The following is an 18,648-nucleotide window of genomic DNA, read 5'->3' as shown; positions in this document are numbered from 1 at the left end:
GGGTCCCCATTCCCTGAAATTTTAACATTGTTTCTGATAACGATAATTCTCAATTTTTAATTATTCTTTAATAATGACCTCATGAACATTATATTCGAGGAGACGATTCGGCATGCTAATAAATGTTCACAGAATGCTGAAAATAATTCGTGGCGGCCTACTACAGACTCTGAAATACGTGTACTTTTGGGCATAGTGATACTGCAGAACATTATTCACAAACCTGAAGAACAGATGTACTGGTACAAATATTCAATGACTGCTACACCATTCTTCATATAGGAGAGCAGATACTACTGTCCGGAATGCAATGTGCCACTGTGCGTAATACCCTGCTTTCGAGTCTATGACACGACAAGCAACATTTAACGCCTTGATAACAGCACTGGTATTGTACCTCATAAATTAATCCATAAAAAACATAAGTTGGTAAATAGTTCAGGAGAAAATCAAAGTGGGACAACTACCAGAGCTGGAATCAAGGTGCACGAGATAACTCGGGATAATATTCAGGTATGAATGTATGTCTTTTTCATAGTGATTTTTAGGTGTGTAAGAAAATGAGTGATGTACAGTGATTCTGCAATATTAAATGAGCTCTTTACGAAAATAAAAAAATATGACAATTTTTTTTTTCACAAAACAGGTAAAATATATAATAGGGGAAGAGGTTAAAACGCCGTTTTGATATTACCTCTTACGTTTTTTTATTTACTTTGACATTTGTTTCGAATCCCTATTACTTTCATTGATCTTTCTTATATTCACTTTATCTGGCCATACCAACTTACGTACAATTTCGCATCAGTACTATGGAATGGAATTTTCGGGAGAGGGACACTATGACCCAGCACTGCGACCTTTTACGACCTATTACGCTAACAAGCAAACGTTCTGATAGGGGCAGATAAAAAAGTTAAATTTTTTTCTTCCACCATATTAATAATGTCAAAAGAAGTGCTTATACAAATTTTGGCCACTCGACCGCAATTACGAGGCCGTCCAGAAAGTAAATTTCCATGGAGCAGTTTATAGAAAAAAGCACGATTGCATGGAAATATTTATTGAAACAGATACAGCAATTGTTGCGCTATTTGTCAACATATCCCCCACTGAAATTGAGACTGTTTCATGCCATGGGATCAATTTTTGTGTCGTAGAAGTCAGCCGCCTCAGATCGGAACCAGCGTTTGACTGCGTCTGCACCTCTCTCTGTCGATCCCATGATATGAGAAATGTCTCAATTCTGGTGGAAAATAATTGTTGTGTCTGTTCCAAAAAATGTTTTCCATGAAATTGTGTTTTTTTCTGTTAACGGACCCAGGCGAACTTATTTTTTACGGCCCTCGTAATTGCTGTCAAGTGGCCAAAATTTGTATAAGCACTTCTTTTGACATTATTAACATAGTGGAAGAAAAAAAATAACTTCTTCATCTGCCCCCATCAGAACGTTTGTTTGTAAGAGCATTTAGGGCCAAATTAAAGAAGTATCTAATTTTTCACGCCTTCTATTCTGTAAGTGAATTTATGACATTCAACAACACTGTATGAATATTTCTGTGTTGTATTACGTATCGATACTAAACCTTTGTGTTGTGCTAGTAGACTATAATTGTAAAATTCTTGTGTATGTATTTCAACTAGACTGTGACTATAATTAAGACTTTGTAGTATTATTAAGACTTTTGACATGTTGCATATTCTGGCTGTAAAGCGATGTACGAACGTCACGGAATGTACAGAAAATAAATACAATACAACCCCCAAGCTAGGCGTATTCCAAAACTCACAGCGGCTGACTATACTAAGGTTCTCTGCAGGCGCGGATACAAGGGGGGGGGTCTGGGGGGCTATAGACCCCCCTATCAATTCAAAGACTTTTTTTATTTAAAATGTACAAAGCATTATTTTTTTATTCATATAACTTATATGATTTCTTCACTCTCTAAACTTAATATTATTTTGCTATTTTCTTTCGCATACAAACTCTCTTTACAGTTCGAGTGAATAGATCAGGTAAATGGTCGCATTCCTTAGGGGTCGTTACCATGGGGTTTAACAATAGTTCGGACTTCGGAACGGAAATCTAACGGTAACCACCCCTACCACACTGTAGCTAGGCCGCTACCAACACCTTAATTATCGTACTTTACAATAGCCACTACATTCGACTTCTGAATTGAGACGAGAAGTGATCAGTCCGTACAGGTGAATTATTTAGTGTAACAGTTATAAGAAATTATAAAATGTCGAAACGTAAGTTTCAAACAAATATCTTACAATTCATCAAGAAGCCGTGTGGTGAAGTGAAAGAAAAGTGCAGTACGGATGAAGAAAAGTGTATGCCTGTTAATACCGTAACAGTGGAATCGGTTATGTGCGGTGAAAGTGATGACGCTAGTTCGACGACTCATAATGTATTAGATATTGGTTGCTTAGTGGAAAAAGAAATATGCAGCGACGAGATAAAATACAAAGCTCTAACAAATCCGTGGGTTCCAGACGAAAAATATATATTTCCGAAGACACTAGAATCGGGACAGTCTAGACAATTTCAGCGTGCGTGGCTTAAAAGATTTCCATGGCTCTCTTACAGTAAGAAGGATGAAGGTGTGTTCTGTAACGTGTGCGTTTTATTCGGATCTAAAGAGGGAGGGCGAAGCAAAGTGACGTTACAGAATTTAGTTACGAAATCTCTAAGAAAATTCAAAAAGGCCTCTGAAATATTCAGGAGACATTCTGAGAATAGTTATCATAAAACTGCTCTCTTAAAATGTGACAACTTTAAACAAGTGTTTGAAGGTAAGGTAGAGAACGTTCTGGTTCAATTTAATAATGAAGTGTTACAAACAGTGCGCGAAAACAGGATGAAACTTGTCCCAATAGTAAAAACAATTATTTTGTGCGGCCGACAAAATATTCCATTAAGAGGACACAGGGATGATGGTGCGATTGACTTGGAAAGCGAAAATCAAAACGAAGGTAATTTCAGGGAGCTTCTAAAATATCGCGTTGATGCCGGTGATCAGATTCTGCATAGTCATCTTAAAAATGCCCCCAAAAACGCATCTCTAACAAGTAAAACAACGCAAAACGATCTCATAAACTGTTGTGGCACCATTATTGAAAAGAAAATTGTTGAAGAGGTTAACCAAAGTAAATATTTTTCTATCTTAGTAGATGAAACAACCGACATCAGTTCCAATGAGCAACTATCATTATGTGTGCGATTCGTAGACCGAGAAAAGTGTTACTTGCATGAGGAATTTTTTAGATTCGTAGTGGTGCAAGATCTAAGTGGAGAGGCATTGTCAAAAGTTGTTTTAAGTGAACTGTGGGACTTAGGTCTAGATATTTCGAATCTTCGCGGACAGGGTTATGACGGCGGTGCTAATATGTCGGGGAAGTTTCGCGGTGTCCAAGCGCGAATTTTAAAAGAGCAGCCTCTCGCATACTATATGCACTGTGCCTCACATTGTCTAAATTTGTCACTTTCAAAATCGTGCTCTGTTCCCAGTGTTAGACAAACTGTAGACACAGTAGCAGAAATAGCAAAATATGTTAGGGAGTCTAGCAAGCGGTCAATCATGATGAAAGAAAAAATTAGTCAAATATGCCCTGAACACAAGAAAACGAAACTAAAGACCTTGTGTGAAACAAGATGGATTGAACGGCATGACGCAGTGTTACAATTTTTAGACATTTTCTCCGCTGTTATATCATTCCTGGAAGATTTTGGATCCTATGGTACAAAGGCACATTTGATGCTTAACTCAATTCTAAAATTCGAATTCATAATTTCATTGCATATTTTAGCAGAAATATTTGGAATAACACTGTGTGTTTCGCGGAAGCTACAGAGCCCAAATCTCGAACTAAGTCAGTGCTACCAGATGGTTGAATGTGTCATGAATACTCTTCAGGCCTGCCGAGATAATAACACTTATAATTTTCTTTTTGAGAAGGCTGTTGCATTGGCTCAATCTGTAGACGTAGAAGTAAATGTACCTCGAGTTGCATCCAGACAAATCCATCGCAATAATGTTGCGTCTAAGTCTCCTAAAGATTATTACCGCCTCAATGTATTTCTTCCTTTTCCTGATCACTTTCTAAGCGATTTGTCAGTACGATTTTCGCCTGCTAGGCACAGTCATGTAATTAAACTCCAATCTTTGATTCCTAACTTTCTACACGATCCTAATAAAAATATCGATGTCATCCTACAAGCTGCAACGATTTATGAACAGGATCTGCCAGGAACTATTCCAGAGCTTAGAGGAGAGCTACATTTGTGGTTTCAATTTGGAAGGAGCAACAAAAAAACCAGACACGGCTATAGAAGCTTTGCTGCATACTAGGAATAATTTCTACCCCAATATAAGAGAGCTGAGACGTGTGAAAACCTACCTCAGATCGACGATGAACCAGGACAGACTGAATGGTTTGGTATTGCTCAACATTCATCGTAACATTGACGTAAGTCCGGACGAAGTAATAGAACTTTTCGCAAGAAAACATCCCAGACGACTTCAGCTTCGTTAAACTGTAAGTAACATTTAATCGACTTTCCATTCCAGTCACCATTTCCTTTAGAATTAGAACTAACTGAAGACTTAGAACCTAAGAGTGACAATATTGTTGTGGTTTATTTATTTGTTTTTAATTCCATTGTTCTGTGTTGTGATTATACTACTGTATTCATATGTTAATTGAGGGGTTGGGTGCAAGAAAGGCACTTCTCTCAAATGCAAGTTTTGAGAAAATTGATGTTGAAAATTCAAACCGTAATAATGTTATCTATGCACGCCTTTACATTTTGGGTACCGGTACTCCTGACCTCTATGACCACAGTACTAAACTACAACTTTGTGATCATATGCATAACAGATCAGAGAACACAATAAAGCGTTTTACTCAAAAAGGGCACATCCTCTAAAATGCCCTTCTTGCACCCAGCCCCTCAATTACTATTAGCCCCCCCTATTATTAAATTCTAGATCCGCGCCTGGTTCTCTGCATACTCAAGTTTGGAGCAAGCTACCCCACTCGTCCCTAGGCTAGCCCCTCCAGTTGGCGTTCGGGGAATACTAAGGAATGATGACGAAGTAGAAAAATGGTGACGGAATGATGTATTCGTAGATATCTAATATGGAGAAACGGGAGAACCTCGGAAAAAAAAACAACTGCGACCTTGTGTCAATAAATGTCACTCTGGATTTTTAACAATAATATCACGAGACTGTCTCCTTTAAGCCACGCTACTTTGCGGTCGACCACCTGAACCAGCCGTCGTGGTAGAGTCAGCGAAGATGAAGAGGCAATCTTCGAAACATGTCTGAATTTTAGCAATTTTAATAATTTATTTTACTTTAAAAGTGTTCATACAACTGTGTTATATATATTGTATGTTTCTCATCTAACCCATGAACACTGTTTAATTGACCTTATATGTGAGATTTGAATTACGACAGGTTTTGATTTATCTGTAGTAATCTCAAACCTCGAGTGACATTTATTAGGACTATTTCGTGAGTAAAATGAAAATATAAATAATATATCCCTAAAATTCGCTCACAAATTGTTAATAACTGTATATTTACGAATACTTAACCTATTCAGACATTGTGAAGTTGAGATAGATTAAAGATCGATTACTGCAATAAAGAAATTCGATGTTATTCAGTAATGCCAATTGCGAAAAGTGAAATACAGGTTTAACAATGTTAATTACATGTACTGCACTTTTCTCTTGTTATTATAACAGAAATACGTTTTCATTATCTGCTGAAATCATAATGTAAGTTAATTTAAACATTTCATAATATAATTTACAAATAACCTGATTAATACATTAAAGGTAGTCCTCGAAGGAAAGTAATTGGATACGGAGCGAAAATCTCAACTTTGCGCTACATCACACCTGACGGCATTCAAGAAAAGCTCATAAGGTTTAGGTCTACTAGTATAAGTTCAGACCGCACAGCTGTTTTCAGTTTAATAAAAGAACTTCAGATTAAGGGTAAAATAGTTGCCCAGACTTACGACGGGTGTTACATGCATCTTACTGTAAAATATAATTGAGGCCGTCACTTTGGAAAGTACCATTCTCCGCCACTAGTCAGAAATCTTCACTCCCCACCGAGAATCAAACTCGTGTCCTACCGTTTGACTCACAGTGGAAGACGTAAGACTGGTTTTGCTTGTAAATTGTAAACTTCTGTTTCACAATCTTTGTTTGTAATGTTGAACTTTACAAAGGAAATCAAATCTTTACAAATTAAATTTTATTCACTTTACAAGTATTCTGTTTCACAATGAAGGGTAATTTTACAAACGTTTAAACTTTACTTGTAAAGTTAGCACATTTTCTACAATAGCTCCGAGATGTGTAAAGTTTAATATTGCAACAAATTTTGAATAAATAAAATAAAGATACATTTATTAAATTAATTTCTGAGTAACTGGATAATATTAAGAATTAAACTAAAGCAGTTTTGATGTTATTAAGTAGTTCTAATGACTCAGACGAAGATATTGAATTTAGGCATAAACAAACAAAGAATACGTAAAATTTTCCATCCAAGAAATTAATAAACGTTCGTATCATTGTATGAATTTAATGAAAGGTTTCTAATGAGTCCCGAGCTATACTTCAGAATACCGCGTAAGTATTTATATACGAAGACTGTATTTAATAAATGCTCGCACTTAAAAAAGAAGTTCCCTGCACCAAAAATAAATAATTCAATAATGCAATAACGACACTACTTACGCGGTATTCTGAAGTCGTTTCGAGTCCCCTTTCGCTGGAATCTCTCCTACAAGATATGGGACATCATATCCAACATTCAAAAGAGAAAAGTGATGCCCTAACCTCAAAGCGAGAACTGTATTGTTTTGCATTACTCGCTGTCAGTTCCGTGCGTTAGATGATAAAGCACGGAATTTCTAAGATATCAGTGTGCAAAAGTGCCCACAGGGTAGTTGATGTTGTTAAAAAGAGTTAAATTCGAGACAGGTTTTTTTTATCACCAAATGTTATTACAGAATTTTTATGCTGCTGCTGAATTCACTAATGTTTGTGAGGTTATGGATGCAACATTAATAAATACTGATGGATCAACACAAAAAATGAACCTGATTTTGTGGTTGAACGTTGTAATTATTTTATCAATTGCATATTTGTATGTGGCCCAAATCTGTTATTTTTCTTATTTGACTGAATTTGGCGCTAACTTTGGTCATTTAAGTAATAGATCAACCATTCAATGTATTGGTATACTGGACCAATCACAGCACACAAAACTCCATTGTCGCCAATATATAAAAATCTAAATACATTTAATTGTTTTTAACAATACTTTATATTTTCTGTTGGTGAGATATGAATCAGGAAGCTTAGAATAATCTATTTTAGCACAAAATATAAACATGTGTATCGATAGTAGTAAAAATACAGCGACTTTAGCTCTGCTCCTTAGCGATTTTTCTAAACTGTCGTTGGCGATATTGTGTAACCAATAATTCTTATTTGTAAATTTCTTTAGCTGATTTTGTTAAGTTCGTCAAACTTTACTAATTAATAAGATAGCATTGTGAAACACAGTTTACAAGCGTTTGTAATCTTTTACGTGTTATTTGTAAATTGTTAATTTGTAACTTGTTAGCGCTGTGAAACGGGTCCCTGCACTGCACACTGCAGACGTATTTACTTTGCCACGGTATGTTTGAACTTCTTATCTTCAACGGATGACGCTCCGTTTTTCCGTGTGAAATAAGGAAAGTAGTACGTTAGCTAACGTTTTCTGTTGTGCGCTCTAAACAAAACTGTAATGTGTTTCTCTAAATTCGAACTGATTACAGTATTAATATTCTTAACGTGTGACTTCTAATGTTCAAGGATAAATATCACAGATTATAATTCTAACAGATGGCGTGAGTAACCTGGATTTGATTTTTTTCTCTCCATTTCCTGGTGTCTACAATACGTACACTCAGCGTGTCAAGTTCAAGAAGTTGTGATGCTATCAAATTATGTAATATGTAGGCCTACACTACGGAAGAGCCAGTAAAAGTTAATTTTTTATGTGACAATTAGTGAATGAATAAGTTACAGTGTGATACGGACACGTTCTGATTTCCTCCAATGATCTTTAACGATTCAAGAGACCAATGTGTGTGTTTTTATATTATAGCAGGCGTAGATACGTCCGATATTCTTCAGTTGTTACACGTGAAGGAGCTGCAGAAATGCACATTACGGAGTAATAATTAAGAAAACATGATTATTAATTGTGTCTTTAAATGTGAACATTTAAATCGCCATTCAGTTGTCTCGAATCCGAAAGGTTTCAAATGCGCAAATTATAAAACAAAAGACATAAATCACAATTATGTTTTGAAACAAATATTTCAACGGTTATGGATTTGTCTCGAATCTGAAAAGTTTCAAGTGAGCAAATTGCAAAACAAAAAGAAACGAAGCTTAATTTACAAAATAAAATAATTTGATTTCCTATTATTATACGTATTACATATATATTTTTCTTAAATAATTAAAAATTCGTGTGATATATCTGAACATTCTCGTGAAGCGAGTTTGAGAAGATTACATTAAAATTGAAACAAGTGAACATCTCCGCCATCAAGAAAATAATTTCGTGCCTTGACAACGATACCATAAACACATTTGTTTATTTCATAACGTGACACTGAAATATAGTTTTTGTGACGTGGAATCAGCAATACATCAAACTGACAATGAACGAACATTTGTGTCCTAAGTGGAATTCGAACCTAAGTGACTTTTACACAGTGTCATTAGCGGTTGCACTAATATTACACTTTATAGTTAGCACCCAAAAATGTTGAGATTTTTGTCGATTTTTGTAATTGTTTGTGCAGTATGCATAATAGTAACGTACCAATGCCCCACACAATGTTCATGCTCACCCGCAAATGGAGCAAATTGCGTTAACTCATCGTTGACAGAAATTCCGCAGTTAGGATTCAAAGTCCAGCTCAGCAAACTCAACGCTTCCTTTAATAATATCACCCGCTTGGGCAACGAATCATTTCAGCATCTCCCCAACCTCATGCATCTGAACCTTTCTTTCAACTTGATAAGTGATATAGATCCTCACACATTCAAAACTTTAAAATTCCTAAAATATCTCGATTTATCTCACAATTACATCATATCGATCAATCCAGACTTATTCATATACAACAAAAAACTTGAATGGTTCTCCATTGCTGGTAACCTCAAGTTTGAATTCCCAAATGAAGGTCAATTGCAACTTCCACAACTTCTATTTTGGAATTTATCTCAATGCGGAATTATTAATATCAGTCTGGATACATTCGGCAAAACTACAGAGCTACAAGAGTTATACTTAGACAACAATGAGCTCTATACCCTTAGTCAAGGGATATTCAATTCACTTTCTCAACTACGTAAGTTAGATTTAAGCCATAATTTCGTAGAAGAAATAGACATTGAAATCTTTCGTCCCCTCTCGAAACTCACATCGATTTCTTTACGTGAAAATTCAATTAGTAAAATCGATATTTCTTTCCTCGACTTTGCGCTAAGTATTTCCGAATTCAGTATTGAAGGAAATCCTTGGATATGTGATTGTGGTATGTTCGAAGCGTACGAGATTTGTGCCGAAGAAGATTGTGACTTGAACGTGACTTGCGAATATCCCGATGATCTCAGAGGACGTTCGTGGCATGCGATTCAAGAATTAGGATGTAGGCCTAAATCTACAATCGCAGCTGACATCGAAGAAGATGTTGTTCACGAAACAACAACAGCGTTAGTCCTACAAGTTGAAGAAGCAGAACAGAAAGTTTGGCATTATGTTACGATTGGTTTAGGGGCAGCGTGCTTGTTGACATTTGTGATAATAGTTGTGTTGTCAGTAATGATCTGTAGAAGTCGGTCCAGGTATACTGACGAAATTCAACAGACCACGGAGGACAGTAGTGATGATGGGGGCTTCAACGAAGAAGCGACACAAAATATAGAATTGAGTTATATGCAGAATAGACATAGTGTACACGAATAGTAACACAAAGTCATTGCCCGTTACTTAAAACATTGCCTCGAAAAATTACAACATTAAGTAATCTCATTTCACACTATAAATACATTGTGTTGTTACAAAGGACAGAAACTTTATTTGTAAGACGCTGAATCAAGAATATGGCGATGATTAATACTACTGTCAAGATGGAACGAACACTAAACAACATTTTAAGAGGTAATATATAAGTAAGAGTAATATTGACTTTTGCTCCTTCTTCCTCTTCTTCTATTTAGCCTAGGATTATGCTGTTATTCTCTATTTCTATGTTGCAGGATACTATTTTACAGTGGCGTAGCATGAAATTTTGAGCAGGGGAAGCTAACTCAAGTTGTCTTTCATGCAATATGAGAAAACGCATTACAAAAATACAGTCTTTAAATAAATAGTAGTCAATGTCAAGTCAGCAGTCGAAGATTGGTTGGAACCTCGTAAGTAACACCAATAAGGCATGACCTCAAATGATACGTAGTAAAATATGATTTCACGGTTTACACATCAAATAGACACGTATAGTATAACATTAGCTCACTCCCTGTCATACTTAGAGAAATCACAATATTAGTATCATTACGTAAGTATGCGTCTGTCTTTTGGTTGTGTCCTTCATTGACAGCAAGGGAGTCGGTCATTTGTTTTTTAAATCACACTTTTGTTCGTAAGTCGGTCTTGATAATACAATTGTCCTAAAAAATTCAAGTAAATTAGTGTCAGGAACTGTTATTTCGCTCATTATTTATTATATCAGCCACAATGCACACTAACACTTCAACTGAGCACAACTGACGAAAAGGGATAACTCGGAAACTACTTATTTTAAATGTTAAAGCTAGCTTCTTGCGAGCCTTGCGACTAGGGTAGTTTAGTTAGAAAGGGATGGAAAATCTGCGGGGTGGATTACACAGAAGAAACCGGTCTGCTTGGAAGCTGGTGTGTGCAGGCTTCTTGTTTACTGCTGCATCACAAATCATCCTGAGCTGCCGCATCACAACATTTAAAGCGTGAATATAAATTCTATTAAAATTGATAAATAATTTTCTCCATAAACTGCAGGTTTATTATGAAATCATTATTAACTGGGGAAGCTGAGCTTTTTAGCTGACATTGACGCTACGCCACTGCTATTTTATCGACTTTAACTCATGGTACGCTTATACAACACGATTTTTATATTGATATTTAATCAAATGATATCATTAGTATGTTATTACGATTATATTATTATTATTACCATTATTATTATTATTATTATTATTATTATTATTATTATTATTACTACTACTATTAGTGTATTATTAACCTGAAAGTTAGAATTTATAAAACAGTTATATTACCGGTTGTTCTGTATGGTTGTGGAACTTGGACTATCACTGTGAGAAAGGAACAGGGGCTAAGAGTGTTCAAGAATAAGATTCTTAGGAAAATATTTTGAGCTAAGAGGGATGAAGTTACAGGAGAATGGAGAAAGTTACACAACACAGAACTGCACGCATTGTGTTCTTCACCAGACATAATTAGGAACATTAAATCCAGACGTTTGAGATGGACAGGGCATGTAGCACATACGGGTGAATCCAAAAATGCATATAAGGTGTTAATTGGAAGGCCAGAGGGAAAAAAGGACCTTTGGGGAGGTCGAGATGTAGATGGGAGGATAATATTAAAACAGATTTCACGGTGGGATATGATGCTAGGAACTGGATTAATCTTGCTTATGATAGGGACCTATGGCGGGCTTATGTGAAGGCGGCAATGAACATCCTGGTTCTCTAAAAGCCATTTGTAAGTTATTATTATTATTATTATTATTATTATTATTATTATTATTATTATCAGGGAAAGGATTTATATGTAAATACATATTTACTTATAAAGCTAATATAATTTATATTTTGCATTATCTTTATGTTTCACAATGTGTAGGGTTGAAAAATCCTACTTTTATTTTCCATATTTTTCCATATTTTAGAGTTTAGTACATATTTTCGTTAATTTCCATATATTTTCCATATTTCATATAAAACAGTCCATATTATATTAGGTTTAACAATAAAACAAAACAAAATTCCATTAACTTTTAAAAATACATTTCAACAATAGAGATTTAAACACATGTTCAGTAATCCCTTTAACATCAGAGTTATTTGAAAATTAGCAGTCCTATCAACAATGGGAAAGTAAGTTACAAAACTGTATTAATTTAATTTAAAATTTTTAACAGACTTCAGTTGTGCAGCTCAACAGTTAAATGCCAGTCAGAGTACACATAGGTTCAGTTTTGTAAATCATACTATAAAGACGGTAAATATGCCAAAAGTACGTCATTCAGTCAATTTAAAATCAAAACTAACAAGTTACATTTCAGAATTTAAAGAAGATGGTTTATCAACTGACAATAAAATATTATTTTGTAATTTGTGTCAGTGTGCAGTATCATCTACACAAAAGTTCCTGGTGCAACAACACATTACAACTAGTAAACATCAGGCCAACAAACAACTAAATTCCAAGCAGAGACAATTGTTTTTAACACAACCAACAACATCGAATGTAAGATCTGAGTTTAACATCGACCTGTGCCGTTCTCTCATCTCTGCTGATATTCCTCTCTACAAACTAAAGAATAAGGTCTTCAGGGAATTCCTTGAAAAATATACTCAACATACAATCCCGGATGAGTCAACACTTAGGAAGACGTATGCTCCATCCATCTACGATGAGACAATACAGAAGATAAGAGATGAAATTAAAGATAGTTCAATTTGGGTTTCCATTGATGAGACTCCCGACAAAGAAGGTAGACTTGTTGGTAATGTAGTTATCGGTTTGTTAAGTGAACAATATTCTGAACGAATTCTTTTACATTGTGATGTTCTAGAAAAGTGCAATAACAAAACTATAGTTAAACTGTTCAACGAAGCTATGGGTATCCTGTGGCCAAAGGGTATTATGTACGATAATGTGTTATTCTTTATTAGCGATGCTGCCCCTTATATGGTCAAAGCTGGACAAGCATTATCTGTTGTATATCCTAAATTGACTCATTTTACTTGTGTGGCGCATGCATTTCATCGTGTGGCAGAAGTGGTCAGAGACAATTTCCCTAAAGTAGATTTGTTGATTTCATCAGTGAAAAAAGTATTTCTCAAAGCTCCCAGTAGAGTTAACGTGTTGAAAGAAATGTACCCTGAAATTCCATTGCCACCAAAGCCAATTTTAACTAGATGGGGTACATGGCTAGAAGCAGTTGAATATTATGCCGAACATATAGACTCTATTAACAATGTTCTCCTTGCATTGGACTCTGAAGATGCAGTCTCAATTGATACTGCGAAAACAGTTACCTGTGACATAAGTGTGAAGAATGACTTAGCTCACATTCAGCATACATTTTCATGCATCATAAAAACGCTCAAAAGTCTCCAAAATAGGCACCTTTCACTATCTGAAAGTTTTGAAATTATAAATAGTACTGTGGAACAACTGAATCGTGGTAGAGGTAAAGTTGCAGATGCAGTAAGAGCTAAGGTGGACACTGTACTTTCAAAAAACCCTGGATATGAAGAACTACAAAAGGTTGTTGCTGTGATGAGTGGTGAATCAACAGTGAAGATTAACTTGGACTTATCCCCAGCAGACATTGTGAAATTGAATTATGTACCAGTTACTTCTTGTGACGTCGAACGTTCTTTTAGTCAGTATAAATCTATCCTCAGAGACAATAGAAGAAGATTCACTTTTCAGCACTTGAAAGAAATGTTTGTAACCTATTGTTATGGTAACAGACAATAAAAATTGTGTTTTGTTGAAACTACATTGGAAGATAAGGTACGTCCATTATATTTTTTGTTTAGTTTGATTAAAATGTACCAATATTTAACGTACATAGTCATTTTTTTATAATTTTAAGTCCATATTTAATTCCATATTTTGGTAAAAATCCATATTTAATTCCATATTTTGGTAAAAATAACTACATATATATTTACATATTTCATATATTTTTAGTCCATATAAATCCGTTCCCTGATTATTATTATTATCATCATCATTATTATTGTAACATTTCTATCATTTTCGTTTCTTTCTCACTGAAGGATTTTGTTAAGAGGTTCGAAAATACATGAAACTGCTCTTGCCGCAATTACCAGAGGTGTTCCACATTTCCACATTCTCTTAGTCGATATGAATACTTGCTGCATAGTCCTTTTGAAACTTGTATATCTAGTATGTTTGTTTCTGTGTTCATTAGCCTACTTCTTATTGTAAATACGTAAGTGTCTCTGTGTAAATGAAACTAAGTAGGCATATATTTACTTCTACTCAGAGATAAAATATGGTTTATTGCTTGAACATGAAAGCTTTTTATTCGCCAAGCGCATCCACACTGAAATAATTATGTAATTACAGAATTAGAACATTTGAGGAAATGACATTTTAAGATAACTAAATTAAAATGTGTTTGTTAAAAAAAATTCAGAAAGTACGGTTTCGAATTTCAGAAAGAAATTGGAATTTATTTCCCTTTAATGGGACTAAATCTATATCCCTTGTCCTTGTTGCATGTTGTCTTAATGTTGTTCCATTGTGCTAATGAAATGGCCAGAAAATCCTGCATTTCGTAAACGTCTAGTTTTCCATTGAAAACATGTTGGGTGTGTAAACGAACCGTTATTTGTGTAGAGCAGACCCTCGTGGCATAGACAGGTAGAAGGCGGAAGGTCAGTTGAGTGACTTTTTTCAACAAGTGAAGTCCTGCGTGCAGGTTCTCTATCAGCGGATTGCTTCTTGGATAGTGTGCAAGCTATAGGCTCAAGTATTGCGTATTTAAACAGGTAAATGAAATCATTATCTTCTTAATAATCATATTTAGGACGAGAGTGTGTACTCAAATTCACTACCACTACCACCGTCACCAGGGCCATCGTAAGCTTACAGATTCAGGTATTTGAATATATTCTGTTTTCAACTCCATCATAGATGTACTGTAGAGTAAATTCGACAGACTTACCGCCTATGAAAACACATGCTTCATTATTTCATTATGATCAGCAAGCATCATCATTGTCGCCACTCTTATGTTTGTTGTTAATGTCATTGTTGTCGCTGCTGTTATCTTCGTTGTCATGATCATGGTCGTCATTATGTTCGTCAATCTTTTTACAATCATTGTCGCTGCTTTTTTGTTTGTCAGCATTATCATCTTTGTTGACTCTTTATCACCACTGCGCTGCTGTTATTTTTGGTTTCATGATCACGGCCATCATGACTATCGTCGATCTTTGCATCATCTTTGTCGGCGCTCTTATGTTTGTCGTCAATGTCATTGTTGTGGATTCTCTATTATTATTGTCACTTGTCCACAGCTGTGGAGTAACGGTTATCGCGTCTAGCCGCGAAACCAGGTGACCCAGGTTCCATTCCCAGTCGGGACAAGTTACCTGGTTGAGGTTTTTTTCCAGGGTTTTCCCTCAACCCAAGATGAGCAAATGCTGGGTACTTTCTATGCTGGACCGCAGACTCATTTCACCGACATTATCACCTTCATCTCATCCAGATGATAAATAACCTTAGATGTTGATAAAGCGTCGTAAAATAACCTACTGAAATAAAAAAAATTATTGTCACTTCTCTTACCTTCATTGATATTATCTTAGTCGTCGATCTTTTTATCATCATTGCCGCAGCTCTTATGTTTGTCGTCATTACCATGATTGTCACTTCTCTTACTTTCGCTGTCATTATTTATCATAGTCGTCGATCTTTTCTATCACCATTTTCGCCGTTCATATGTTTGTCGTCATGATCAACGTTGTCATTCTTCATCATTGTTGTCGCTGCTGTTATCTTCGTTGTCTTTATTACAGACGTCATTATCATCGTCGTCGATTATTTTATCATCATTGTCGTTCTTATCATCATAAATGTCGTCGTTATCATCATCGTTTCTTAGTCATTGTGTTCATCACATCGTCGTCCATGTCTTCATAATCGCTCTTACAGACGTTTACCATGGTCGTCGCTGTCACCGTCGTGGCTCTTAATCAGTGTTTTTGTGATCAACATTTCGAGCATGTGCTGCAATGTGATAACTCAAAACAATTTCTTAGACATGAAATTTATTAATAATAGCTGTTTTATTGCATGCATGCGCACTATAGAGAACGAACTGTAGTTAATGTCATTAATTTCAGGAGGTTATTCTTTGAGGTATTTGAAACAAAAAGTTTAATACAATTTTGCTCGTTTTGCATCCTTTTCAAGATAAAAATTGTTTTATTTGAAAATTTTCACAGCGTGTTTTGGGAAAGCCATTGATTTAATTCCTAATATGCTCAGTCAATTTAATAGACCAGTGTATTGTGATGATAAACGATTGAAGGGATTTTAGTTTTGACCTTTAAATGTGCAGAAATTTGATCCAAACAATATATAAATCCCACAAGGGTAGCTGCCCTTCAGTAAGGGTTGCCAAAAGACACAGCATACTAAACAAATAAAAATAAACATTTGCGGAATGATTGTTATTTTCAAATGGAAGCTACCCTTGGAAAAGTACTTTTATTCAATAATTATTAGTAATCAGATAGAATATAAAGAAATTTAGGTGTACAGGTGAATACGTAAAATCTGAACAGAATATTCATTACGTCTACAGCAATAATTTTCAAAATTTTTGAAGGAATTCCAAAAGACTTAAAACATTCAACTGAGAATTTTGGAATTTGTGGGTGTGATCGTTGTTGAGTTCCCACGTTGGACGCCATTTGAGGGTGAGTGGTTATTGTGACCACACGTTGGGCGCCATTTGAGGGTGGGTGCGTCTCGATGTTGCGTGAGATTCACTCAGGGTAGCCGAGGTACGGTTGTGGTGTAGGTTGATGTCGGGAATAATACCAAGCCGGCTACTTAAATAAAAGGCAGCGTAAACTTCAAAACTATAAGTTTATTGTCGTATCCACTTGGTAAACCCTAGAATATGTATTTCCGGCTGACATATAATTCAATCGTTGGTCGCACTTCTGTATCGACTCTATGGCGGCTCTGAATAAGCTCTATCCGATACTACAAATTCAATACTCTGTCCAGTACACTATGACACGAAGCGAAATAGTAGTCCTGTCGACACCAAACGAAGTAGTTATTCTGCCCTGTATGTAGGGCCGCCGACACGATGTAAAGTAGTTTTGATGATCTCCGCTCCGAAGCGGAATAGTAGTCGTCATCTCCGCTCCCCGTCACCCTTATTTATAAAAACCTATCCTACGCTAAAACTAACTATCCTATTGGTTAAAAACTACGTCACTAACTGGCCTAAAATCTATTCCCTATTGGTCCAAAGTGACCTCATAAGCTGGACCAAGATCTCTTCTTATTGGGCGCGAAATATGTCATCTCTAAATTTAAACTTTGGATTTCCCATAACCTCAAATTAGTTTGTATATCTCGCAAGAATACCCGTTCTTTGGAAAACCCAAGCTTGGCAGTATCTTTCCCACGGGTCTAGTCCGACTCCGGCTTTTATGCTTCATCGAGTCTATACGAAACCCCGCTCAAGGTGGCCCTAAATCTGTCCGATGCTGACAAGTGACGAAACACCTGTGTGAGGAAGCTAATTCTAACGAAGTCGCCAGAACATCCCCGCGAATACATGTAATAAAAATATGGAGATATCACTTCGCTAATAAATCGGTCTCTCCCTCTCCTAATTACTGCTTCAAATGCCCATCTACATAACCATTGGAAATTCCCGAAAGAGTTTCCAATGTTATGAGATGTCCCCGCTTTCTGCCTATAACTAGCCTCATAGTTCCCCCACGCGATCAGCCGGTAACACATTATTTACAATACAGTGAGATTACAATGTCACTACAAACAATTACAATAAATATTACATATATCTTCACAAGCCTTTCTATGTACACAACTCTCACACAATAAGCACAACAATGTACAATTTATATCCACATTTACATATGTACAATACCATTCGTTCACATATTTACATTTATTTATTAATTGATCAATTACACACTCTGCGTGCTTGGTTGTACCAGCCGCCCTGTACAGGTTCACCTAGCTGTACGCGTGAGACTAACCATCCTACTCTTTCTCATTCCTGCCTCCTAGCCTCTCCTGTTTGAAAGGCCGCAAGAGTTGCTTGTGGTACCTACCAACAGGTTTACTTTTTCCCCTTTCTACCAATTCGAAAGTATGGTCTCCGTATTTACTCTTAATTTCGTAGGGCCCTTTGTACAGTAGCTCCATGCGTGAGTAACGTCCTCTGAGGGCGGAAGATAACTTCACGTCCCTTAGCAATACCAAATCGCCGGGTGAGGGCTCCCATTTGTGGCGATATCTTTTAACTTTACCGAGTCTATACTCAGCCTTTTTCCTGATTCGGTCGAAAGCTAGTTTACACAGTAGTTCATCACTAGGAGGCTCACCCTCCTGTATTGCCTGCGGCAAACTCTTTATCATAGAATCGGGATCGATCCCTAACATAAGTTTGATCGGAGCTATTCCGGTCGTTGGATTGATAGAGTGGTTCATGACT

General features: G+C 36.1%; 1 protein-coding gene across 1 annotated transcript in view; it reads left to right on the top strand.

Annotated features, from left to right (window-relative positions):
- The first annotated feature begins 7,787 nt into the window (after positions 1-7,787).
- Positions 7,788-18,648, top strand: part of LOC138700340 (ankyrin repeat and SOCS box protein 1-like) — a 43,529-nt gene continuing 32,668 nt past the window's right edge. The window contains exon 1 of the mRNA XM_069826897.1: positions 7,788-10,268. Coding sequence (XP_069682998.1) covers positions 10,211-10,268 — 58 coding nt within the window. The 5' untranslated portion in view covers positions 7,788-10,210. The remainder of the gene's footprint in view (positions 10,269-18,648) is intronic.

Source organism: Periplaneta americana, chromosome 5 (genome assembly GCF_040183065.1).
Source record: "Periplaneta americana isolate PAMFEO1 chromosome 5, P.americana_PAMFEO1_priV1, whole genome shotgun sequence".
In the NCBI taxonomy this organism is placed as follows: Eukaryota; Metazoa; Arthropoda; class Insecta; order Blattodea; family Blattidae; genus Periplaneta; species Periplaneta americana.
This window is presented reverse-complemented; position numbering and strand designations above follow the sequence as displayed.